The following is a 26732-nucleotide window of genomic DNA, read 5'->3' as shown; positions in this document are numbered from 1 at the left end:
CCTCCAGTCGACGAGACCCTTCCTAAGTCGACCGTACCAATGGAATTTGAACCGTTTATGAAGATCCAATCAACCGGATGCGTCCTCAGTCGACCAAACAGATAGAAACTTAAACCGTTTTAATGAAGATCCAGTCGACCGAACATGGCTTCAGTCAACTAAACCATTGGCGTTTAAATATTTTTTCTCGCCCGAATGCTTCATTTTTTTCCCATCTCTCAAACTCAAACCCTCTTTTTTTTCTCCTCTCTACAATCCCTCTGCCCTCAAATCCTAGCATCTCTCCACCTAAATCTCCGAAAATCACTCTTTTTGATTTACTATTCCATCATGCCTAGGGGAGAGGAGAAAATTAACCCATGAGGCAGAAGAAAGCTCAGGAAAATGGCTCATCTTCCCAAAGGGAGAAAGCAATTCGAGGAACATTTTAGAACCAAAGATCCGATCATCAATAAAGTTCTAGATTTAACATTTATGAATCTATATTTTCAAAATGTGATGGAAATGTATAGGTTCCTAGGGTGGTTTAAATTCATTACGTACCAACCCAAGGGGGTGTACCCAAATTTAGTTCGCATCTTTTACACGAACTTAGATCATGATGATAATGGGTACTTGACTCAGGTTTTAGAACAACCCCATAGGTTTGATGCCCAGCTGTTAGCCGAGACATTTGAAATAGAGAGGGGTACTTTTGATTGTCCTGACCCCAGATCCTCTTGGACAATTGAGGCTTTTCTAAACCGGGTGATGGAACATCCTATGATAAACCTAAACCATCCCCCAACATATAAAACCTTCGCCCTAGAGGCCAAGTTGATCCACCACCTCATTTCCTACAATATCTTGCCTAAGAGTGGATCCCGAGTGTATGTTTCATATTTAGACTATTTTATAATATGATGCCTGATTATGGGTAAGAAGGTTGACCTGCCCAGTTTGTTAATCAAATGGATGTTTGTTAAGACTACTAGGCATCGAATTATCATGTCGTATGGGGGAATCCTTAACAAGATCATTGAGAAATTAGGACTCGCCCCAAGGCCTTCATTGCTTGTCAAACGCCGATCCACTGATATCTTCACCTCCACAACAGTTAAACATATGGGATACAAACTTGTGGGTGGTGTCTGGGTAGCCCAAATTCCATTTAGGAAGGTAGAGGATCAGCCCCAGCAGCATGAGCAGACAACAAATTCTGAAATCCTAGCCACCATTGAAAAACTTTCTAAGTCTTTCAATGAGTTTGCAGCATCTGTTGATTCCCGGTTCATCTCGGTTTAGAATGATATGATTGAATTAACAGATATTGTGCAATCCAACTTCACTATCATTAACGACCCCTTCAATGACCTGGAAGGCATCAACAACTTAAAAAGGGAAAAATCCAATGGAGGTTAGCGGCAGTGAGGCAGGTTCTTCTGAGGGAGAACATGATAGTGGTGATGATTAGGCTGCTACAATGAGGGGGAGCAGAAAATTTAATATTTTGTCTCATAAACAATTTGATTTTATGGCTCTGAAACTAAATACACTCACTATCATATTTTGTTTATGTTTTTATGCTTTTGTGAGAACAGCACTGAAATATTACTATCCATATCTTGCTGAATGTTCAAATTTATTTGATGGATGGTTAATTTTGATTATAGCATGAACTGCTTGTGAATATACTGAATTGATTGTTACCATCTGCATGGTTGATGCAAAAACTTGAGAATTGCATGTTGTAGGGACAACTAGGTTGTTGCATGCTGGTTGTATTGATACCCTCTGCATGGTTGATGTAGACATTGTGAATGCATACTGGTAGTTGATTAGGATGATTGCATGATGATAAAATGAACAAACTAAGAACAGCATGCTGGCCAATTACTGCTAGATTAGGTGTTATCATGATAAAATTCATCCATTGAATAGACCAAAAATATGCTCAAACCAACACTCAGATTACATAAGCCTTATTTTTGAACTCCAATCTTTATAGGCCTTATGTAATATCAGAGTTGTGATGGTTCATAGATATTTTCTAGTCTTACCATGTTTAACATGTCATTTTGAACTTAATGGCCACTTATACTGTCTTTGTGTACAAAATTGCCAAATTTTACAAACAGCTATAAGTCTATCATCTAAAGCCCATTTTTGTGTCAAAAAGGAGGGGTTTTTTCAAGATAAGGGATTCTTACAATGCTTAAATGATATTGTGCTTAGCTTAGTCCTTTTGTTGATGACAAAAGGGAGAGAAGTGTCTAAGCAAAATTGCAAAATTCAAAATTCATTTATCCTGCTTCTTGATTTTCAAGTTTGGCTTAGATTTCTTTTGAAGAGATTTTTTCAAAATCAATTTCAATACTATATGCAAATTGAGCTGAACTCAAATTTTCTCAACTTGAAAAAAATTCCAAAGTATTCATTTTAGATATGCCTAAAATACACTGTTAATATTTACATTATGCATATTGTGAGGGGGAGCCTTGTCAGGCTAACCTCATTTTGCTCCCATATTTGTCATCATCAAAAAGGGAAAGATTGTTGAATTTTTGAATCCTATCAGTTTTGATAATGACAAATCATAAGCATCCCATTTGTGCGTTTAGCATATGAACATATTTATTTTTCAAAAGGCACAAATAGTCAATGCAATATAGAAGACATGAGGCACTCAAAGTACACATCACGTGGCTCATTCCATGGCAAAGTGAAAAGCACAGAGTAAAGACATGTATTTTTTCAGTTCTAATGTATTTAGATTAAATTATACATGCATACCTTACTAGATCTGATGTGAAGCTCAATGATGACCATAGATTGACCTTAGGAAGTCAAGATTTCATGAAAAACTATTTTATTAAATATGATAAACCAAATCAAAAGGTTTGAAATGTTTTTTGAAGTTGAAAGAAGGCTAAAACTCTTTTTTCTAAAGGGATTAGTCGACCGGATCATAAGCCCGGTCAACCGGCATTCATGCGTGGATGATCCGACATACCGGATCATCAGCCTAGCAGGCCGAATCGTGCGAAAAGGAAAATTGCCTTTGGGTTGGTTGACCGAACCTTGGTTCAGTCGACCGGAACTCTTGGGTTAAGGCTATTTTGAGCAGAAAAACGGCCATAAAATTTGAAATATAGTATTATTTTAATATCCAACGGTCATATAATGGTCATATCTTGTATTTGGCTATAAATACCAAGCCCAAAACACTTGGAGACACTTTTTGATCCATCATTAAATACTCTTGAGATATTTGAGCATTTATTATACTTTATTTGCAAGAATCAAAAGTTCACCCACTCTCTTTATTTGCATAAATCATTTTTGGAGAAATCATTTATTACTCTTGAAATCTTTGAGCATTTAATATACATTCTTTTTCACATCAAAGATCAACTACTCTCATCTACTCTCATTTATTTCAAAAATCTTTTTGAGAGAAATACCCAAACCCTATTGAGCTTCATTCTTATCTTTTGAGAGTGCTTTAGAAAAGTTTATTCATTGTACTCATTAGCTCATAATGGAGCATTTCTTGAACACAAAACTTTATTCGCATTCGTATATTTTGCGGTTCGGGTTTTGAACCATGTCAAGCGAGGGCATATCATTTGGAGAGGTAGCTCTGCCTACAAGAAGTGGTGTAAAAGGCTTCTCCGCCTATAAGGAGGGTTCTATGAGGCGGCTCCACCTTGATTGAAGGAGTGAATAGTGGAAATCCTCAAGCGGTTGTCTTGAGGCGAGGACGTAGGCGGGAATAGCCGAACCTCGTAAAAATCACTGTGTTTGTTTTCTCTATCCCTACTCTCATTTATATTTCCACACTTGTATGTTTAAATATTTATAGTTTTGTGATTGTTTGATTAATCCTAAACTTGAGAATGGTTGTGCTTTAAAAATAGGCTAAAAAATTGACCTAGATTTTCAAATATCCAATTCACCCCCCCCCCTCCTCCTTGGGATTACACCAAAACTCACAATAAGGTCTACAACAGGCTATGTATTCACCCTTGTAGGAGGACCCATCTGTTAGAGGTCCATGGTACAATTCCTGGTGGCATTATCTATAACTGAGTCTAAATATATGGCAGTCACTGAAACTACAAAGGAAGCCTTATGGCTTATCAGTTTGGTCAAAGAGCTTGGCATACTGCAAGGTGGAGTTGTGCTACGTTGTGATAGTCAGAGTGCTATATATCTAACGAAAAATCAAGTGTATTATGCTAGAACTAAACATATTGATGTAAGGTTCAACGGGATCAGGGAATTGATCTCTTCGGGTGAAATTGTACTTGAGAAGGTTCACACATCAAAAAACGCAACAGATGTCTTGAGAAAACCGGTTACTACTGAAAATTTCAAGCATTTGCTTAGACTAGCTTCATGTCTCCAAGTGCTAAAAGGGACATGGACCCAACCTAACATTCCAAGGTCAAGGTGGAGCATCAGGCTATGTTTTTCGATTTTTCCTAAGGGACAGATATTCGCCAAGGTGGAGATTGTTGTGTTTTGTGGCTCATAACTTTGAGTGGATGACATACACAAAGGAGAAAAACATAGTAGAATCAGCATGTTGTGGGAAACCGTCGAAGGTTTACTCTTACCATCAACAGTTTGACTATTTTTCAAGATGATTTTCTCTCAGCATTTATTCGTCGAAGGAACCGTCGATGGTTGTCTGAATGTTGCTAAGACGGTTTGCTCTCGATATCTCAAACCATCAACGGTTTCGTTCCGAACAGTAGCGCTTATTTTGAATTTTGAATGTGAACATTAAGTTGGATGGGTGTTTGGAGGGAAAACCTCCGTGGTGTTTATAAATATGTCTATTGTGATGTATCCCTAACATTGGAAGTGTCTTTTGACACAAAATAGCAATATTTCTTTCCTAATTGCTCCCGTGGATGTAGGCATCACCGAACCATGTAATTCCTTGTGCTGTTCTTGCTATCATTTGATTGTTGTGGTTGTGTTCTATATTTTCTATTTCACTAATTGTTGTGTTTCACTTCCGCTATGAAAATTCGAGTTTTATACAACAAGAACCACTCTCAACCTTACAATTAACAAAGGAAAAAGAAGAGAGAAGATACATATAATATAAATTTCTAAGGACCTGCATGACGGATATTGACTCCTAGATTTGAACCACAACCATTCCGCTAGAGACCATAATTCAAATCACCTTATCACAAAGAAAACCAGGCTCTAGAAGAAAGAGCAACCATCACCACCAATAAAATGTTCTGTTATGTTAGATTCCCAACACCCAACCCCCTCCCCCCTCTGATTTGAGCTTGAAACACACCTCCCAACTAGATACATCATCTTGCTTCCTACCCCAACGTCAAACCAAAAAAAAATCATTCATTACCTTCAAACATATCAATTATCGAGTATCAACCATCCCAATAACCTAAACGGGGCAAATTGGAAAGGAGAATACAAGATACTACAAAAGGGGGTAACACGAGCCTTTAGAGGGTGTTTGGTTCGCAAAATAAAAAAAATATATCCCCATGGAATGACATTCCAAAACCTAGGAATGGGATGTCAGCTTCAAGAAAATATTTAGGTTTGGTTCAAATACTGGATTCCTAGGAATGTACATATGATGCCATGTGGTTCAACATGAGAATTATAGTAGGCATTTTAAAAAGATGATCACCATACCCTTCGCCTCTAAATGAACAATATATGAAGAATAATCAAATTCTCAACACAAAAACCATGTTAGAACATTTACCAAGCTAAATACATGCCCTAAAATTTTCAATCACCAAAAATTATAAAAAGAAAAATCAACACATAATAATCCAATTGAACTAACCAAAATAATGGAGGGCAATGTGATTTCAAAGTTTCAACTATTATGTTATATTATCATAACATTATCATCATCATCATCATAATAATAATATTTTTATTTTTCTTTGATTTCTATTTTTGTTATCATTATAATTTGTTAAATCCTTACTCACTATTTCCTCCCAAGTTATTTTAGGTCTACCCCTACCCCTTCTATTATACCCCACAGCAACTAAGTCACTCTTCCTCACAGGTGCACTATGTAGCCTACGTTGCAAGTGTCCATACCATCTGAATCGTCCCTCCCTTATCTTATCTTCTATAGGAGCTACACCTAACTTACCACGAATATGTTCATTGCTTAATTTATCTTTCAATGTTATACCACTCATCCATCTAAGCATTCTCATCTCGGCAACTTTTACTTTTTGGATATTATGTTTCTTCGTCGCCCAACATTCCGATCCATATAGCATTGTTGGTCTTATAACTTTCCTATAAAACTTTCCTTTCAATTTTAAGGGTATTCTATGATCATAGAGCACACTTGAAGTACTTCTCCATTTTACCCAACCTGCTTTAACTCTATGCATTACATCATCTTCAATTTCTCCTTCAGCATGCATAATAGATCCAAGGTATCGAAATCTACAAGTACTATTTATTTCTTCATCATCAATTTTAACTTTGTCCCCAATATTCCTCTTATCATTACTAAAATTACATTTCATATATTCTGTCTTATTTCTACTTATCCTAAAACCTCTAGATTCCAAAGCTTCTCTCCATAATTCTAACTCAGCCTCTACTCCGTCCCTAGTTTCATCAATTAGTACAATATCATCTGCAAACAACATACACCATGGAACCTCTTTTTGAATACTCTTAGTCAATTGGTCCATCACTAAAGCAAAAAAATAAGGACACAAAGCAGATCCTTGATGCACACCTATGGTGATTGGAAATTCTCTAGTTTCTTCATCTATAGTCCTTACACTAGTCATTACTCCATCGTACATATGCTTAATGACATCAATATACCTACTACATATACCCTTTTTTTCTAAAACCTACCATAGAACTTCCCTAGGTATCCTATCATATGATTTCTCAAGGTCAATAAAAATCATATGCAAGTCTCTCTTCTTTTCCCTAAACTTTTCCATTAATCTTCTTAAAATATAAATAGCTTCTGTGGTAGATCTCCAAGGCATAAAACCAAATTGATTTTCTGAGACCTTCGTTTCTAACCTTATAATCTTTGTTCAACTACACTTTCCCATAATTTCATCACATGACTCATAAGTTTAATTCCACGATAGTTATTACAATTTTGAATATCTCCTTTATTTTTGTATATAGGTATTAAAGTGATTTTCCTCCATTCATCTGGCATTTTCTTAGTTTTTACAATTGTATTAAATAAATTAGCAAACCATATTATTCCGTTATCACCAAAGCATTTCCAAACTTCAATAGGGATGTCATCTGGTCCCATAGCTTTCCCATTTTTCATCTTTTTTAGTGCGAACTTAACTTCGTTAACTCTAATTTTGCAAATAAAACTCATAATTTTAGTCTTTTCCTTATTGGACAATTCTAAGTTTAAGCCTTCTATTTGATTTTCATTAAACAACTTCCTAAAGTAACTTCGCCATCTTTCTTTAATGTCTTCGTCCTTAACCAAGACAATATCATCCTCACTTTTTATACATTTTACATTTCCTAAGTCCTTACTCTTCCTTTCTCTAACTTTAGCAAGTTTAAATATATCTATTTCCCCTTTTTTTATACTTAATCTATCATACAAACTATTAAATAATCTATATTTAGCTTCACTAACGACCTTTTTTGCATCTTTTCTTGCCTCCTTATATTTTTCAAAGTGATCTTTGTTTCTACATTTTTGTCACGTTTTACACCAAATTCTTTATCTTTATGATTTTTTGTACACCTTTATCCCACCACCAACTCTCTTTGTTATTTGAGAATCTTCCCTTTGATTCACCTAAAATATCTTTTGCTATCTTTTTAATAGAGTCAGCTAATCTATTCCAAAAAGTATCTGTATCTATCCCACCCTCTATGGTTCAATCCCCATCTTTAATCATTTTATCTTTAAATTTTATTATATTTTCTCCTTTTAGGTTCCACCATCTAGTTCTCTTACACTGGTTTATTTTATCCTTCTTTTCCCATTTTTTAATATATATATCTAACACTAAAACTCTATGTTGTGTGGTTAGACTTTCACCTGGAATAACTTTACAATTCTTGCATGATAAACGATCTACCCTCGTAGTTAAAAAAAATCTATTTGACTTTTATTTTGTCCACTTTTAAAAGTTATAAAGTGTTTTTCTCTCTTCTTAAAGCAAGTATTCATTATACTAAAATCATATGACAAAGTGAAGTCTAAGATCATCAACCCATACTCATTTTTGTCTCCATATCCATATCCTCTATGTATCCTCTCATAATTTTTATTATCTCTTCTAATGTGTCCATTCAAATCTCCCCCTAAAAATATTTTCTCAGTCCCTGGTATGCCTTGTATAAAACTATCCATATCTTCCCAAAATTGTCTCTTAAAATTTTCTGCTAAGCCGACTTGAGGAGCATAAGCACTAATGATATTTATTATCTCTTGTCCTAATACCATCTTGACTTTTATAATTCTATCTCCTACTCTAGTTACATTCACAACGCTATCTTTTAAGTTTTTGTCTATAATAATGCCTACTCCATTCTCATGTTTTTCCTACTAGACAAAATAGTGGGGGTAATTTAGTCCAAAAAATAAGATTCCCATAGGAATGGAGTTCCATGATACTTATCCATGGAAGCATGGGCATCATATTCCATTTTGTGGTAATCCTTCTTTCCTAAGGAATGTGAGATTTCTACCACATCATATTCGAGCCCCAAACAAACATGGAAATGTGATGCCATGTACATCATATTCTCAGGAATCTAGAGTCTTGATAGATTCCAAAAACCAAATCCCTTGCTTAAAGAGAAAAGGGGGTATACAAACCTTTAGGGAGTCTTTGGCTCGCAAAATAAAAAATATTCCGTAGAATGACATTCTAGGAAGTGGTAATCTAGGAGTGGGATGCCAACCTTGAGGGAATATTTTTGTTTGGTTTGTGTAATAAGATCCATGTCAGTTTTTGGTTTAACAAGAGAATCTAGCACGCATTTTAATAAAATTTCCATTATGCGCTTCACCTTTGAATGAACAATATATGAAGAATAATCATATTCTCAACACAAAAAACTTATTTAGAATGTCTACCAAATTAAATCCATGCCCTAAAATTTTCAGCCATCATAAATAAAAATAATGGAGGACTATGTGATTTCAAAATTTCAACTGTTATGTTGTATTATTATAACATAATGATAATATTTTTATTTTTTCTTGATTTCTATTGTCATTATAATAATTTTTATTTATAAATATGATTCCAGCGTTAATATTGTGGGGCCATTAATGTCCAACTAGCCAAAATAGTGGGGGCAATTTAGTCTAAAAAATAAGATTCCCATGGGAATTCCCATGAAACTTACCCATGGGAGCCTGGGAATCAGATTCAATTGTTTTGTGGCAATCCTTCGTTCCTAGGGAATGTGAGATTCCTGCCACCTCAGATTCCATCCCCAAAACAAAAACAAAAAAAAAAAAAGTGGAAATGTGATGTCATGTACATCAATTCCCAGGAGTTGAAAGATTCCAAAAACCAAATGCCCAAAGAGGGGAAAAAAAAAACTCCTTTCCAGCCACCCAACTGCTTATAGATATTGTCCAGTACCTGATCCCGCTAAAAAATGTAGATTACAGCCTTAAAGAAAAATCTAGTCTAGTTATAAAAAGAGGATATCCTAAAATCCCACGACCATCATGTGAATAAAATCTAGCCAAATACTCAGGCTCCAAATGAATACCAACAACACTTTTTTCACACACATGTCCAGATTATACCATAAGATCTTAACTCATTTACCAAATTTCTATCCGAAATTATAAAAATTCAACCACCTTTTTTTCTAATTTAACAGATTTATCCCAAATTCAGCTAAATTCTGAATTCTCTGAGTCAAAACACATCCCAAATCCAGCCAACCAATCATGACTAACAACCAGTTTTCTATTATGCCATGTGTGACCAGAACTTGGAGGTGTTGGTAGCTGCTTTGTGATAGAATAACCACCTTCTTTAACAAATTGAATACAAATTCAAAAGGTATTGCAACCAGAAAAAGGAACTAAATTGAAAGAAAATTGTTCTCACATTTAACAGTTCCATGAAATTCCATTATTTCACAAAAGGACCACAAGTACCGTGCAAACTAGTATTTGGAAATAATATAAATTCAACAGTAAAGTTATCATCTCCAGATTAACATTCAGAGCAGTTTTTAAATCAGAATAGAACTGAATCAATCAAAAAGGATTCCTGGATCAAACACAGAAACATATACAACTTTGGAGAAACATAAATTCAAAATTATGAGAAACCATAGCAATAACTCATAAGAGTGAATAACATGAAAAAGGAAATTTCTGAAACTGAAGCTCGACATCACATGTTTTCTTTGAGCATATCACATGGAGCTATTCTAAATTGATAATATACCCAAGGAATTACAGCAAAAGGGGGTCAGAAAAGGTATCCAACATGCAAAGACCAATCAGAAGGGATGCTACATGGCCATCCAGTTCACTAAAGCTGCCATATAATATTATGCACGGAAATTTAACATTCATAACATATGCATGCACTGACAAAGAAAACAAAGATACATGATTGTAATATACCTCATTCAACATCCTATGCAACTCATCCCTCGCCTCAACAACACGATCCCTGTCATTGCTGTCTACCACAAAAATAAGACCCTGTGTGTTCTGGAAATAGTGCCTCCACAGTGGACGAATCTGTTTTCAAAGGAAGGCAAATTGATCACTACTGGCATGGATAGAGAACTTCAAAAGGGGGGGAAATCCAGAGAGTTACTTAACATATTACACTAAATACAGTTCCCAAATATTCAATACTTTATATGAGTATAGATGACGGTAAAATATTATGATATCTCAAAGACTCCACAAAGCACGCCAATTTAGAAACCCAATATGTTCAGGATAAATTGCAAAAATTTCAATTATTCTACTACCAATAATTCTTAAATCCACCTTGCCATTTGTCATGTGCATTATAGATGCACATGAATAGTCACGTCTATTAATGCATAAATATTTAGTATTTTGGATTTTGTGGCAAAGTGTTTGAACGTGTCCTCTACATTTCTATTAACTGGACAAATCCACCCCTTATTAAGTGGGGAATTTTAGTTTTTTTTTTTTGGGAATAAAATTAGAAGCATTGTAGAGACAGAAAGAAGCATTGGAGAACCAGGAGTCCTACTGAGAAATACAAGAGAAAAAGGAAAAGATAATGGAAAAACAAAAACAGAAAACAGAAAAAAAAAAAAAAAACACACACACACAAACAAACAAACAAAAAACACTCTAAAAACAAGCCAAAGCAAAACATATAGAAGCCAAAAAAGAACCCTACTCCACAATAAATCCAAGAACACCACTGGATCATCCTACCATATAGAATCTAGAATTTCATTCCAACCAAATATACAACACAATGGCAAAGGCAGCACACCTCCAAGGAGTAATGCAAAAACAGATGCACATTTGACTCACTATTCTAGAAACAAAGAACACGCACAACTTAAGACAAAGATTTTGAGGGTCTTACGGTGTCAAGCAAATCATTTGACATAATCATATTAAGGACTGCAAGCCAAGTAAAGGCCCAGATTTTAGAAGGAGCCAGCTTTCCCAGAAAGAGAATGCAAAGGAAACAAAGCCCCACCAGAATCAAGGGCAAAATGATCAAAGAAGTATTCACATGAATATTTCAAATGAGCTATCCAAAGTCCAATTGTGTTTTGTGGAAAGGACAAAACAAATTAAGAACCTATTCCCTTTCTTTCATATTACTTCCAAGATACAAGTTCCAAGAAAAAAACTTCCCTCCAAAAACAAGAAACTAGAGATGGATGCGTTATGACGCCTCAATGGATATAAAGACAAGGATAAGCAATACAAATGGAGCATCCCCAATCCACTGCTGTGCACTCTCACCATTGCTAATATGAAATCAATGGATATAAAGACAAGGATAAGCAATACAAATGGAGCATCCCCAATCCACTGCTGTGCACTCTCACCATTGCTAATATGAAATCTCACCTAAGGAAGAAAGAGATGCAAAATCTGAGAAATAAATTTCCTATGTTCACATAAATGGCATCAGCACCAACTTTAGCATCCCAACCAGTCCACTCAACGACTCAACCCCATATTTGATGTTGATCACCCTAGCCAAAAGGACTCAAGTTCTAAACTTCTAATAGAAAGTGGCATTACTATTTACCATTAGGGCAACACCGAGGCATTGCTTGGTGCCAAAGTAAGAAATTATGAAAACAAAGACCAAAAATGAAGGGGCTGTTTGGGATCACTGTCAAATGACAAAAATAAAAACTAAAAATCGTAACAAAAAATTAAAAGCCTAGTTAATATTTATAAATCTAACACAAATTAAAAACTTGGTTGAATAAATACTCATTTATGTCCTTGAATCAAATAAAAATTAAAAAAATTTTATTCAAATAATGAAATACAAAAAAATACACATTAATAAATGTTATAATAAAAATTAAAAATTATTATATTTACTTTACTTAATTATTATATTTCAAAACTCACTTTTTAGTGCTACAAGAACAATTTTATTACACATGAAAAATGAAAAATACTAAAATAGTACAAATATTTTTTAAATGAATTTTTTTTTTTCTAAATCTTTAGAAATATGGATATTTTATTTTAATTATATTTTAAATTTAAATGGTCATTTTACTTTTTTTAATTAAATTAAGTATAAAGACAACAACAACAAGCCATAAGTCCCACTATGTGGGTTTGGCTATATGAATCCTTTTCCACCAATTCACTCGATCAAGGGCATTTTCTTCGGCTAACTCAAGCAACTAAATCTTTTCTCACCACCTTATTCCATGTTATTTTAGGTTCAACCCTCCCTCTTCTAGCACCAAAATTATGTATAAAATGAATGACATAATTCATTAAAATTAATTCTACATATTAAAGTATTTTGACGTTACCCAAACAACTGAAAATCATAAAATCAGCTTTTTATTTTTTTTTTTTTTTTTTTTTTTTTGAGTCCAAAACAACTAAACCAACAACAAAAACAAAGAACTAAAAGCATATGCAAATAGACCCAAAAATTAAAAATCTAAGAATTGAAACTAAACTTGAAAACCGGCAATTTGTTTGGTTAATATTCCCAAAATTAAAACAAATTAAAAACCTAATTGAGTGCATGTTCATTTTTTCATGGATCAAATAACATTTAATAAATATGATTTGAATAATGAAAATGTAAAAAGATACAAAATTATAAAATATTAAAATAAAAATGAAATTAAATATAATCATTTTACTAAATTATTATATATATTTTTTTAAACTCACATTGTAGTGCTCCAAGAGGGAGAGCCTTGACTCATCAGTAAGGGTGTTACATCCACTTGTTTCAGGTAATCTTTCAAATTTGAAAATCACAACTGGGAGAGAGAAGAACGTTAATCAAGGTTTTAGGCCTAATACCGGAAAGGCCCAGAACAAAAGAAACTTCAGGCCCAAAGGCAAAAATATCCCAAATGAAAATGTTAAGAAAGATAGGGACCAGCCCAGTACGTTATTGAAATGACAGATGAAGAAGCCCATTTTAGCTATAAGGAGGTACACATGAAGGGGGTTTCCATTAGTCACAAAAGCCACAACATCTAGGCCCAATTTACTTGGGCATGAGAAGAACAGCCAGTGCAGAGCCTCCCCATAAAAAATTCATTAGTTTTCATAAACAACCTATGGGAGAAAGGATGGTCATGCAGGAAGGTAAAACTCATCTTTCAAATCAGGCGCTGCAAAGGGTATCAGAGGCCTACAGGAGGGTGAAATTGAAGCTCAGGATTGGGAGAGAAGATCAGTCGAACAAAGGGAAGCAGATCGTTGAATCTGACAACCAAGCTTATTCTCTGGAATATGATTCATACAACTCCAAGAATGAAGTACTTTTGATTGAGCACTTGCACAGGAAACAAGGAGACACAAGAGGTGGTTTTGGGAGAAGATCACGAGTCAGAGGTTGGATATTTTGATGGGGTTTCAGAAGCATATAATGGCACAGCTTTGGACGTGGTCTCGAACCAAGAAGAATCTGCTCTCGAACCAAGAAGAATCTGCTCACTCTCCCTCGGGATCCCAGCAAAATGTACCGATGAAGCAATCATCTGATCTTCATTCGCCCTCAACACAAACCTGGGGGGAACTCATGAGCCAGAAACAGAGGCTGAGCATCTTGTAGGGATTCCGGCTTCAGCAAAAGGCTGCGGTAGTCCTATTTGTAGAGGCTCCTTCACAGAATTTGTCCTGAATCAAAAAGTTCCTTGTCAAAGTCCTAAGGTACCGCTTCTCCAGACAATTCCACAGAAACATCCTTCAATCCTTATAAGAAGACAAGGAATCTCAGAAATTACCAAATAGAGGCCACCAGCAAAGCAAGTTTGCTTCTGAAAGTGTTATCCCAGATTTTCTGAGGCTTCATACAAATTTTTTAGTCATCTTTGTACCATAGGGAACTAACTAGTGGAGGGTCTTTCAAATCAGAGGACTTGTTAAGAGGATGAGAGGGAAAACCAGGATGACTCAATGAGCTGGATTTGATCCAGGTGAATTCAAGTGTAGAAAAAGTTAGGCAGAGGGGTGTGATCCTTGGGAATAGGAAAAAGGCTAATGGGATGGAAGTTGGATGCATTAGTGTCATTAGTCAGCTATGAGAGAAGAGGCAGGTCCTCTGGGGTCCTAAGTTTTTTTTTTTTTTTTTTTTTTCCGAGGCATATCGTTTGGGGTCCTTATTTTTTTTATCAGCAAAGAGAAAAATTATTAAAAGGAGGCATCAAGGGGATGCCACCCAAGTACAAAGGAAACAACAAGAGATAAACATCCCTTACTGAAAACTATAAAGAAAATCAAGGATTACAAATGAGTCCCTCCCAACCAGCACAGTATGCCAGCCAGAGATCATAGCAATCCAATGGTCTGTGACAGCCTGACTGGTGGAAATAGTTCCTTCAAAGGCTCTTTTGTTCCTTTCCTCCACACCGCCCAAAGAATAGCAAAGGGGATGAGGGAGAGGGCCTTTCTTCCATCCTCATTTGATCTTATTCCTTTCTAAGCCCACAGTTCACCCTCCTCCGTAGCTGCATTGACCCACTTCTGCTTGACCATGGAAATGGCTAAATTCCTCATTTTCAGGGTCAAAGAAAAATGCATAAGGACGTGATCAACCATTTCCACCTACTCCAAACATAAAAAGCATCTACTAACAAGAGATAAGCCTTTTTTTCTGAAGATTTTCCATTGTAAGGACCCTCCCAGGAGTTGCTTCCCATGTGAAAAAGCAACCTTTGTAGGGTCTCCCATTCTCCAAATAAGTTTCCAAAGGAAGTTGGTGCTGCACTCAGCTGCGGAGCTAAGGTGTTTATAAAATGATATGATCGTGAGGTTTCCACCCTTGCTCAAAACCCATTAGGGCTCAGTCAAAGTGGCCTGACATTGAATCTTACAAAAGATGCTGTAAAAATCTAGTAGATTATCAAGCTCCCAATCAAAAGCATTCTGAATCATGGGAGTATTCCAAACCATGCACTAAATGGAGAACTCTAAGTGTTGGCTATTGAGGGCATCTTTGTCAGAAGCTAGCTTGAAGATGAAAGGGAAAGAAAAGTTGAGCTAGGATTTGCACACCAAAAATCATGCCATAAGAACACATCCTCTCCATTACCCACAATGCAGATAAATGAGAGAAGAATTTCTCCTATTTTCTCTTGATACTCTTGACTACCGCACTAAAGATAGGAAAAGAGACATGAAATAAACCGGGAGATTGGACAAAGTACTTTTAATGAGCGTGACTTACAGCCTTCTGACACAAGTTCCTTTTCCAACCAAAAAGTTTCTTTTCAAACCTGCTAATAACGGGGTCCCAAGCACCCTTCTCCTTGAACTTGGATCCTAAAAGGAGGCCGAGATAGGTAATCGAAAAGACTTCGAACTTACAGCACAGGAGACTTGCAAGCAAAGGCTTGAAACTCTTTGAAACCGAGGAGAATGCATCTAAGATTAAGAATTTGCTTAGGCTCATCCTCACAAATGATGATAGTATCATCTGCAAAAAGGAGATGGGTGATTTCCAAAAAAATGTTCCCTTCAATGTTAAGCCCTTTAAGCAAGCCACCTTCATTGGCATTAGTTATCATAAGACTCAAAACTTCCATCACCATGATAAAAAAAAGGTGGTAAAGGGGGTCACCTTGTCTCAAACCACAAGACAATCTAAAGAAATCAATAGGGCAACCATTTGCCAATACTAAGAAAGAAGGGGTAGAGATACACTGATGGATCCATATGCACCAAGATTCCCCAAAACCCATTCTCCTGAGAATATCAAATAGAAAATTCTAGTTTACATGGTCCAAAGCCTTCTCCAAATCTAACTTGTACACCACACCTCTTTTCTTGCCATTAATTTGGGCATCCACAACTTCATTGGCAACCAAAGCAGATCCATGATTTGCCTACCTGCAATGATGGCATGCCATTGCTTTCTGACAACTTCCGAAATTGCATACTTGAGACTAGCTGTAAGGACTTTGGAAAGGATTTCATGCAAACTGCCAATCAAGCTGATCAGGGGGAAGCCTTCGATGTTACAAGCCCGTAGTCTTTTAGGAATCAAGGAGATAAAGATTAAGTTGATACAAGACACAAGATTTCCAACTCTATGGAAATCATCAAAAAATCCAATGATCCTGCTTGGAAGGTCTCAATTCCTTTGGAAGAAAGCCATGTAAAAGCCAAAAGGATCAAGAGCTTTATCCCCTTTGCAACTCTTTAGAGCTTGAGCAATTTCCTCTTCCTCAAAAAGCCTCTCAAGCCACCGAGATGTGGAGAGGCTCAAGCTTCTAAACATAATGCCATCTACTTTGGTCGCCAGTTCAGCGCACAAGGATTTGAAGAAATTGCAAATGCTGCTTTTGAATTCCCCTTCCTCCAGCAAGACCTCTCCCTCCACTACTACGCTGGTCATCATATTGAATTTGCAGTGCGCATAAGCTACTCGGTAGAAGAAACTAGTTTCCCATCCCCCTCCTTGAACTAAAAAGCATTGAATTTTTGCCTCTAGGCAATTTCCTCTAAGGTAACGACTTGAGCAAGATCTATTTTGAGAGCAAGCCTTCTAGACCCATTCTCTGCACTTAGACCCTCATTGATTACCTTATTATTCTACTCCTTAATGTTGTCAAGAAACCCCTTTTTCCTCAAAGTGATGTCACCAAAAACATTTTTGTTCCACCACTTTAATTTTTCTTTGAGCAAATTCAGCATTGAAGCATCCACAAAGCTGGCCTTCCTTTTAATTTGCAGCTCAAGCCACCAATTCTTAACCCTTCATGTTTGAACCACATGTTCTCAAAGAAGAAAGGGGTCGGCCCCCACTTGTTTCCCCTTGTTTCAATGAGGATTGGGAAGTGGTTTGAGATAAGGTGAGGAAGCAAGGATTGGATAACCTTCGAGAAGTGCTCCTCCCAATCAGAGTAAGTTAAGAACCTGTCAATACTTGAGCGTGAGGGATTCTACTTCAAGTTTGACCACGTGAAAGAGCCACCAATTTTTTTTTTTTTTGGGGGGGGGGGGGGGGGGGGGGGGGTGGGGTGTTCAATGAGAAATCATGAAACTCTTGCATGCTAATGGACTCTAAAGGATCTCCCAGTTCTTTCATAAGGATATAAAATCGTGTTGAAGTCACCTCAAATAACCCAAGGGTTATCCCATTTGTCTTTAGTTACACAAGCTCATTCCACAAAAGATGTCTAGAAGGCCCTTTACCTAGACCATAAACCCCAATGAAGTTCCAAATAGAATTGTCTTTTGGATTCTTGAACAAAAAACAAATCAAGAAGCAAAAGATGGAATGGTCCAGCAATTCCACAACCACATCATTCTACATAATGACAATATCTCCCGCATCATTTGCCACATTCAACACAACTCATTTAAAATTCTTAATTCCCCATGAACTGTTAACCAACCACCTATCAATGGAATACAACTTTGTTTCTTGAAAACAAATTACATCACCTCTCCAATCATTGAGAAATAATCTGTTTATGAATCTTTTGGTTTTATCATTAAGTCTCCCCACATTCTATGAGATTAGTTTTCTCAACACAAGACCAAATCACCAACCCGGCTGCTTCCAGCCTCTCCCAAATCAAGGTGCCCTCCCGACTGGTCATAATTCATTGATCATTCCATTATTCCAATCTCTTTAACTTCTCACTTTGTGCCTTTCTTATGGTTGCTGCTTTGAGGTTTTTTCCAGAAGTTGTGCCTTCTTCCCTTCTTTTCTTCTCTATTTCCTCGAATAACTGCATCGCTCCTTCCTCAAAGCCTTCAAACTAAGGAACCCCACCCCCCCCCCCCCGGGGCGGCAGGGTCCTTAGTAGTGTCAAATGAAGATTCTTTTAGGGAGTCAAGTTAAGTGAAGTTGATTGTTTCTTGGTTACGAGCATTTGGGTTTTTAGGAACAAAGATTGTGCTGTCCTTCCTTCTTTAGGACATTAGCGGGCCAAATCGTAGTGTGGGACATGAGGGTAGCTTCTATTAAGGATTGCCTTATTGGGTCTTTCATTTTATCAGCTCTTTAGAGCAAGGAGTTTTGGTGATTGCTAATTCACTCCAATTTACAACCCAAATTCCTCCACATTGCATAACTCTTTCTTTGATGAGTTAAAGTGGGTGGTAGAGGGGATTTCGACATGACTAGAAACTCTAAGGACGACTTCAAGGGTGTCAAGTCTCTAGTAGTAAGAGGGGGTTTGACTTCTTGATTAGGGATTACGATCTTAGGGATATTCCTTTAGTCAATGGCTGTTTTACTTTTACTTCGTTTGCAATTTGGCAACTAAGGATAGGCAGGCCTATCCTGCATTGATCAGTTTTTTGTTCACGAACGACTAGGATGGTGTTTTTCCAAATGTGGTGCAAGTGAATATTCCTCGGCCTATTTTGGACCATAGCCTTGCACTTTTAGACTCTAAACTAGTGTAGTGAGGCCTATCCCTTTTACATTTGAGGACAAGTGGTTGTTGCACCATCATTCAAGGAGTGTGTGACATCTTGGATTTTTATTTTTTTTTCTTTTGGCCTGAGAGAGGTGGGTAGGGGGGTTCAAACTGATGAAAAAATTGAAAAAACTCCAGATGAAGCTTAAAAAATAGAATAAATAGGTTTTGGGGAACATCAAAGACTTGGAAAAACACCATATTCTCTTAAATGATGGGCTTGGATAGGTTGGAGGATTGTGGCATGCCAAATGAGGGTAGGGGGAAAAAGGTCTACTATTTGCAATGATTTGGAGGTTGTGTTATTAAGGGAAGACATATGATGACATAAGAAATCTAGGGTGAATGGTCGAGAGAAGGGGGAATGTAACCAGTTTTTTTTTTCTACAAGGGGGTCAATGGTATGAGGAAAGGCCTTATTAAAAAATTGGAACTTGATTTAAGGCGTCTTATGAGGGGCCATAAACAGCTTGGGATGAGATTACTATATTACAAGCACGAGTACACAAAAGATTGCCCACACAAATTGATGTTAAGAAGGTATTGATTGGAGTCCTATTGATACAAGTTCAGCCTAGTGGCTTGAGATGTCCTTAGAAATTGAAGAAATTTTAAAAAAACAAATTGTGCTTGAGAAGAGTAAGGACAAAACTCCTAGTCCAAATAGTTTCACAATGGCCTTTTTCAAGACAATTAGGAGATGATGCGGGAGGATATCTTGAGGTTTTTGAGGAATACATCATAATGGGGTGGTGGGTACTAGTGTAAATTCTACTTCCTCAGCCCTCATTCCTTAAAAAGAGAGGACTATGAGGGTAAGGGATTACAAGCCTATTAGTTTGCTCACTATCCTCTCTAAGATTCTTTCAGTATTATCAAAAAGATTGAGAGGTTTTGGAAAATATGGCGACCATGGATCAGTCTGCTTTGTCAAGCTCACCACTATGCTCGATGCTTTGGAACCTTTGGCTCCTTCCAACAGGGTAGATAAGAGAATTAGGAAGGGGGGTTCTTTAGGCCTTTTTTCCTCCAAATCCATTTTCCTTCACTTCCTTCAAACCCCTTCCTCCAACATTTGCATATTCAATTTCCTTGGGAGTAACCTCATTTGAAAGGCTAAGGTTCCTATTAAGATCAAGACATTCATCTAGAGTATATATCTCATTAGGCCTAATGCGCACAACCTTCTTCAATGCTCCAAGCCTTGATATGTGCTCCATGTGCCATGAACCACTGAAAAAATGCACGCATCTTCTTCCATTATCAGGTGGCTAATTTTCTTTGGTGCTCTCATTTCTCATGTTCTGCAAAGCTTGGGTGGCTCCATGGGTAGTGAGAGATAATCCAGAATATGAACTTCTAGGGTTTGACAATTCCAAAAAAGGGTATGGCTTTATGGAGATGCTTTTGCTGCTTTTATGTACCCTATGGATCGAGAGGAATTCGATTCTCTTCAAGGATCGCACAACTTCTCCAAGTTCGTTAATGGTATAGAGTTGTGTTTCTTGCCTCTCTTGGACTCATTCTTTTGGGTTTTCTGGGGGTTATTGCTGCCCAACCTGCAAAGAGATTGGAGAGTAGCTCTTTTGTAACTATTTGTAACTATTTTATTTCTTTGCTCTACTCCTTTAGAGGGATTCTCATTCTCCTGTCTTCGTAATTTCTGTTTACATTTAATATATTTTCTCTTATCCCAAAAGAAAAGTCACAAAATCAATGGTGTAAGACTCTACACAACATGCCCTTCCTGGACACCCAGTGGTGTGAGAGCCTTGTGCACTAGGTACTACAACTTCATTTTTTAGTGCTTCAACAACAATTATGGATTTCTTATTTCAATTTTATTTTTAATTTATGTGGCATTTTTAATTTAATTTTTCATTAAAAATTGAGTACATGACCACTTAATTTACTAAAGCAAGCTCTAATACTATGGCAACAAGTTGTCAACACAGCTGAAAACCCAAAAAAAAAAAAAAAATCTAGTTTTCCAAAACAGCTAAAAACAGACAATAAAGATTCAGACAAACACACCCTTGCTGCATGTTTCTTCCTTGTACTACAAAGAAACAGAAAACAGAAAATGTAAATGATACCAAACAACCGCTAAGTTTTCCAAACGCAGATCATTCTCACATTTCAGCTAAAAAAGTATAAACACTTTCCCACCTAATAAAATGATCCTTCCTACTCTCACCCATTCCCTGCTCACAAGAAGTTCAACATCTACTCAGTCTATAAGCAATCTGCATAAGTAATCTAGAGGGAGGCAGAAAATAAAGAATAAAGAGCGAGTTAGACTAGATCAACATATCATGCACCTAAGGCCCAAAAAAAATATAGCATATGTTCGCCTAGCTTCCTTCTCAACAACTGGATTCCAAAATTATAAGGCCCTAGAATTAACACCAAGTGACACACCTAAATAGAAAATAGGCTAGCTATGAACCATCTCTTTTAGCATATAACATCCGAAGACGATTTGCATATCCAGATGATTTGCCACATATAGGAAGAGTTGCGTCTATTAATTCCAAAGTTAGTGAGTGAGCTATGAAGGGTAAGGTTTAGGCTTTCTACTTCAGCTTCTCATGTCGATCTTCCAATGTGTTGCCATTTTCTCTTATATAGATAGGCTATAGGCCTTGTCCTCTTCTATTCCTCCTCGTCTATTAAGGCAGTTGCTTTCCTTGTAGATGTGTCAAACATGGGATTCAAGAACTCCAGTCCCACAACATTTATGCAAACTCCCACACTTATACTATTATACCACTTTTGGGCACTTACAAGTGCCCTTTTCTCCTTTCAAAGTCGTAACCTCTCTAATACCTCTAGTCCTACTGCTCCTGCTAATGCTATTGCTACTGATAATGCTAATTTTTCTAATTGACTTGCACAACCCATTCTTGCTAACAGCCTAGTTGTTTCCAATCCTTGAGAGAAAAAACCATTAGCAAACCAGGTTCAAAGAACTTTCTAAAAACCCTAACAAGTCATCCTTAAGTATATCCGAACATACTTCAAAGAACCCTATCGTGACACCACCATACCTCAAGCTTGCTTTTGCCTTCCCGACCCCAACTTTGCTTTCCTCACTTCTCCTCCTCAAAAAGTTTCCAAAACCAAAAGAAATAGGAGTCCAATCAAGACAATCCATCGTGATACTAACATCATCCTCCAAATGTAACTTACTCAAAAAGAAGTAATCACATTAGCAATCAACACAGGGTTCCTATCACCTTCCCCATGTCATTCTTCAACTCCTTTTGTAACGCTGGGTTGACAAAATTAGGGCTAAAACATAATCCCATTCCTACATCTGGTTTCAAAATGGAATCATAATTCCTGCATTTGGCAGAATTGCAATTCCAGTCCAAGTAAGCTGAAATCACTATTCATTCAACTAGAATTGTTCCCCAACTTTTAAATTTTATAAAATACCCCTAAATAATACCTTATTTCTCCATAATAGCCTCACCCATTGGTTCCACCACCACTAGAGACAGCTGCAAATATGATCAAGCCTTTTCTTTGGTGGCAACGTCACTCATCACTCTGACAACATGACAGCAATCCTCGCATGCATTTCCACCACTAAACACCCAAATTTAGAGCCAAGTCGAATCCCCTATCACACAAACATGTCACTATTGCAAGGAGGAGATGAATCAGCATCCACAAAAGAAGCACAGTCACCGTCAGAGGGAGTCGCAGGCATCACTCCTCTGCAGTCAAAGACAACCCTTCTCACTTGACCTCCATTATCTCCAGTGCCTTGTGGCGACAGTCTCCCACCTTCATCATTGAAATTAATTTTTAAAATAAAAAATAAGATTTCTAGAAAGAAATTTCAAAATAAAGAATTAAATTTAAAATCATAAAAATTTGGTTTAGAAAGAGCCTTTTTGGAAATATCTTGTCTATTACTCCAATTTCTTCCCAGTCAACAATGCAGACATTCAAAAGGAATCAGAATTGCAATTCTGACAGTCAGTCCGCTCAAGTACATTGAATCTATTACTGGCTCGATTCAATTCCTCTTTGGTTCTATTCCTATGTCACATTCTACAAACCAAACATAGTGTTGATCCCTACCATTAGCAACTCTATGAAACAATCTACTTACAATCCCCGTCTTTCACCCACATCAGCTTAGAGTGCCTCCGATTAATTTCTTCCTTCAAATGGATCACACCAAACTCATCCAGCAACTCCACCCTCTTAAAAGCTTAGTCCTTCAACAAAAACCCCTCCATACTCCAACTCATCAATATCCCCAATCTCCTGAAGAATATGAATTTTCCTAAATCCACATCGTCAACAGCACTATACCACAATCCACATCTTGTTTCTAACACACTTACAAACAACTTGTTTTGCATTGTCCAATCCCAATCTCCAATTTTTTTTGCATTGTCATGTTCCTTTGCTCGATTATATTGTATTTCTTCTCGTCACAATGATGTGATTTCCTCCTTTCTTAATCATAAGAGTTTCTCTTAGGGTTTTCATTTAGAAAGAATTTAAATGATAGACAATTGGAGGAGCATACTTCCTAGCTTATTGTGCTAGAGCATAGTTACATCTCTGGTAGAAGTATTGGTAGAGTTTGCTGTTTGGGTTCCTCAAGGAAAAATTCACTTAAATTTTTTCTTTTTCCCTCACATCTGGTGGTTAAGATTGACGAGTCTTTTCTCCACTTTACTGGGCATATGGAAGGCTGAAATCCCTTCTAAAAGGCATTGGTTTGGCTGGTGGTTCTTAATAGAGATAACACCAACAATAAACTGCAGAGTAGGAGACATTCTCTTTAGATATGAGTCTCATCTGTAAGAGTATCTCCAAAGATGTACATGATAAGACCCTACGGTTTTATTGTAGGGAAATTGAGGAAATTGTAAGGATGTAAAATAAAAAAAAGAAAATAAGGTTGATCACTTCATGAGGATCTACCTTCATATTAGCCAAAGGCTCTGAATTATATTATTGCTTGAATGAAAAAGCCCCATAGGGTTATATATACATAGGGTAGGGAATCCTACTCCTAGTAGGAGAGTAAAAACATTAATATAAATCCCAATACAAATCCTTAATGGACTCAAACAACTACTCCTAAAATAATATGGAATTCAACATAACATAGAAATCCTAATTGATTTGAGAATCCTAACATTCCCGCCTCCTTATAATCAGCCTTGTCCTCAAGGCTAAGCAGCAATGAACTCCCGAATTTGCCACCATTCCCTTCTTGATTTGGTCAAGAGTAATACATGCTGGTATAGAAATAGATACATATTCAACTTGCTTAGAAAGTCGTGAGAGTGCATCTACCACCACATTCTCGGCCCTTTTATTGTAAATATTCTCATAGTCATAGCCCAACAACTTGGTGACCCACTTCTGTTGTTACATGGAAGATATTTGTTGCTCCAAAAAATACTTCAAACTCTAGTGATCAGTTCAGGTTAGGAAATGCTGGCCAATTAAATATAGTTTCCATTTGTAACTTCATGCACAATGGTTAGCATCTCTTTGTCACAAATAGAAATGTTGATGAGGGATGGAGAAACATCCTTACTCGTAAAAGCAACGGGGTGTCCATCTTGCATTAAAATTGCACTATTGCCAACTCCTGATGCATCAAACTAAATGGTGAACATGGCATGCTTAAGATGGAAAAAGACCTGTTTTGCTTCCTCACTCCATTGAAATGCATCCTTTTTTAGTAGAGCGTTCAATGGAGCATTAATCTTTCCATAATCCTTGACAAACTTGAGATAGTAATCAGTGAACTCCAAAAATCCTCACATCATTTTGATTGTTTGTGGAATAGGCCTGTCTATCATCATTTGTATTTTAGAAAGATAAAGTAGGTAAGGTTGAAAATTGTCATTCTTGAAACTCTAGAAGGTGAAAAGCATATTGGTTAACCCAAAAGGCATAACCAAGAGCTCGTAATGGCCATCATGAGTTTTGAATGCAGTCTTCCAAATGTCATTCTCATGTACCATTATCTAGTGATAGCCTTATCTCAAGTCGAGTTTGGTGAATTGTTGGGCAACTCCCAACTCATCTAAAAACTCATCCACAACAAGGATAGGATATTTATCCTTCATAGAGCTCTTGTTCAATGCTCGATAATCAACACACATTCACCAAGAACCATCCTTCTTCACTAATAGGACAGGAGAAGAATATGGACTGACAGTCGAATTATGTCAACATCTAACATCTCTTTCACTATGTTTTCCATTTCTTCTTTTTGAACATAATGATAACAATAAGGATAGAAATTAGTAAGGACACTACTAGGCAATAGAAGAATGGGTGATCACATGTCCGTTGAGATGGCAATCCATGGGGCTCCACAAACAAAGAAAATTTTGAAATAAGGGATTCTAGCCCTTCACCCTAACCAAATTGATTTTGTAGCTGCTCTAGTGCTCAAAGTTGTACCAAACAACCATGGCACTCCTTTTTAAGAAGCTTCTCCATATGATGGCTTCAAACTTTAGACATTACCACAATGTTTGCCTTTAAGAGTCACTTTCTAGCCATTATTCCAAGCTATATCACCCAAAGTCCATAACCATTCAATACCCAAAACCACTTCATTGCCTTCTAGTGGCAGCAAAAAGAAATCGATATACAACTCATGATTCTGCATAGTAAGTTTAACCTTCAAACACTTGTTTTGACATCCCAAGATCCTTCCATCTGCACAACCTTCCCATCAAAGTTTTCATATTGCTTCACAGAACAGGTGATGCGGGGCAGCATCAAGGTTCTACAGCCATGGAGAAATTAGAAGATAAGAAGAAGGGGAAGGGAGGAGAGAGGAGATACTAGGGGAAACTCACATTCACATCAATTAAAATTCATCAATAACTGCTCACAACATGGATTTCACACTATTTATAAGAAAACCTCTTCATATGAAATTATACATATAAACCCCTAAAACTACATTACATTACAAACATAGCCCTATAATACACAAATACTACAAACAAGCCCCCAAATACACATAATACTATCTTAACTAAACTAAACAAATAGTAAACTACTAACTAAACCTATCAATTCTCAATCCAAATCTTCTTAAGTAGTCTCCAACAGGGATCTTCCTAAGGTCTTGCTTCTTGTCCTACATCAATAGGCTAGTTTTTAGCAATTTTAGTATCTATGAAATTATTACTGCTACTTGTATCAATTAAGACAGTGACAGGTTGGTGTTTTAGGAAGCCCTTAATTTTCATGGTTTGAGGATTAGCATACCTATCTAAAGCATGAAGTGAAGAAGTGATAGATTCATCATTATCATCAAATTCCATACCTTATATGAATCTGCATAATTATCCTCCACCTCTTTTGGATCATCTGTGGGCATGAATCATCAAGAGTCGTCCTTGTTTGCAAGGGTTTCCCCTATGCCACTTCTCATCACAATGCCAACACAAATCCTTTGTCATTCACTCCTTAAATTCCTCAAGTCAATCATTTGGTAGAATGATTTTGAGGAGTAGGTGGTGTGATAGTGTTGCTAACAATATGCTTACTAATGGTCTTGATGGAACAACATTGTCCTTCTCCCAACTTCTCTTCTTCTAATCAGGCAAACA

General features: G+C 36.7%; 1 protein-coding gene across 2 annotated transcripts in view; it reads right to left on the bottom strand.

The window, feature by feature from the left end:
* Window positions 1–26732, bottom strand: part of LOC131168477 (ADP-ribosylation factor 1) — a 62912-nt gene that overhangs the window by 11321 nt on the left and 24859 nt on the right. For both annotated transcript variants that reach the window (XM_058127934.1, XM_058127933.1), the window contains exon 4: window positions 10628–10747. In XM_058127934.1, coding sequence (XP_057983917.1) covers window positions 10628–10747 — 120 coding nt within the window. The remainder of the gene's footprint in view (window positions 1–10627; window positions 10748–26732) is intronic.

The sequence above is a fragment of the Malania oleifera genome, chromosome 11 (assembly GCF_029873635.1).
Source record: "Malania oleifera isolate guangnan ecotype guangnan chromosome 11, ASM2987363v1, whole genome shotgun sequence".
In the NCBI taxonomy this organism is placed as follows: domain Eukaryota; kingdom Viridiplantae; phylum Streptophyta; class Magnoliopsida; order Santalales; family Ximeniaceae; genus Malania; species Malania oleifera.
The sequence above is the reverse complement of the archived record's forward strand: the minus strand, read 5'-3'. Positions and strand labels throughout refer to the sequence as shown.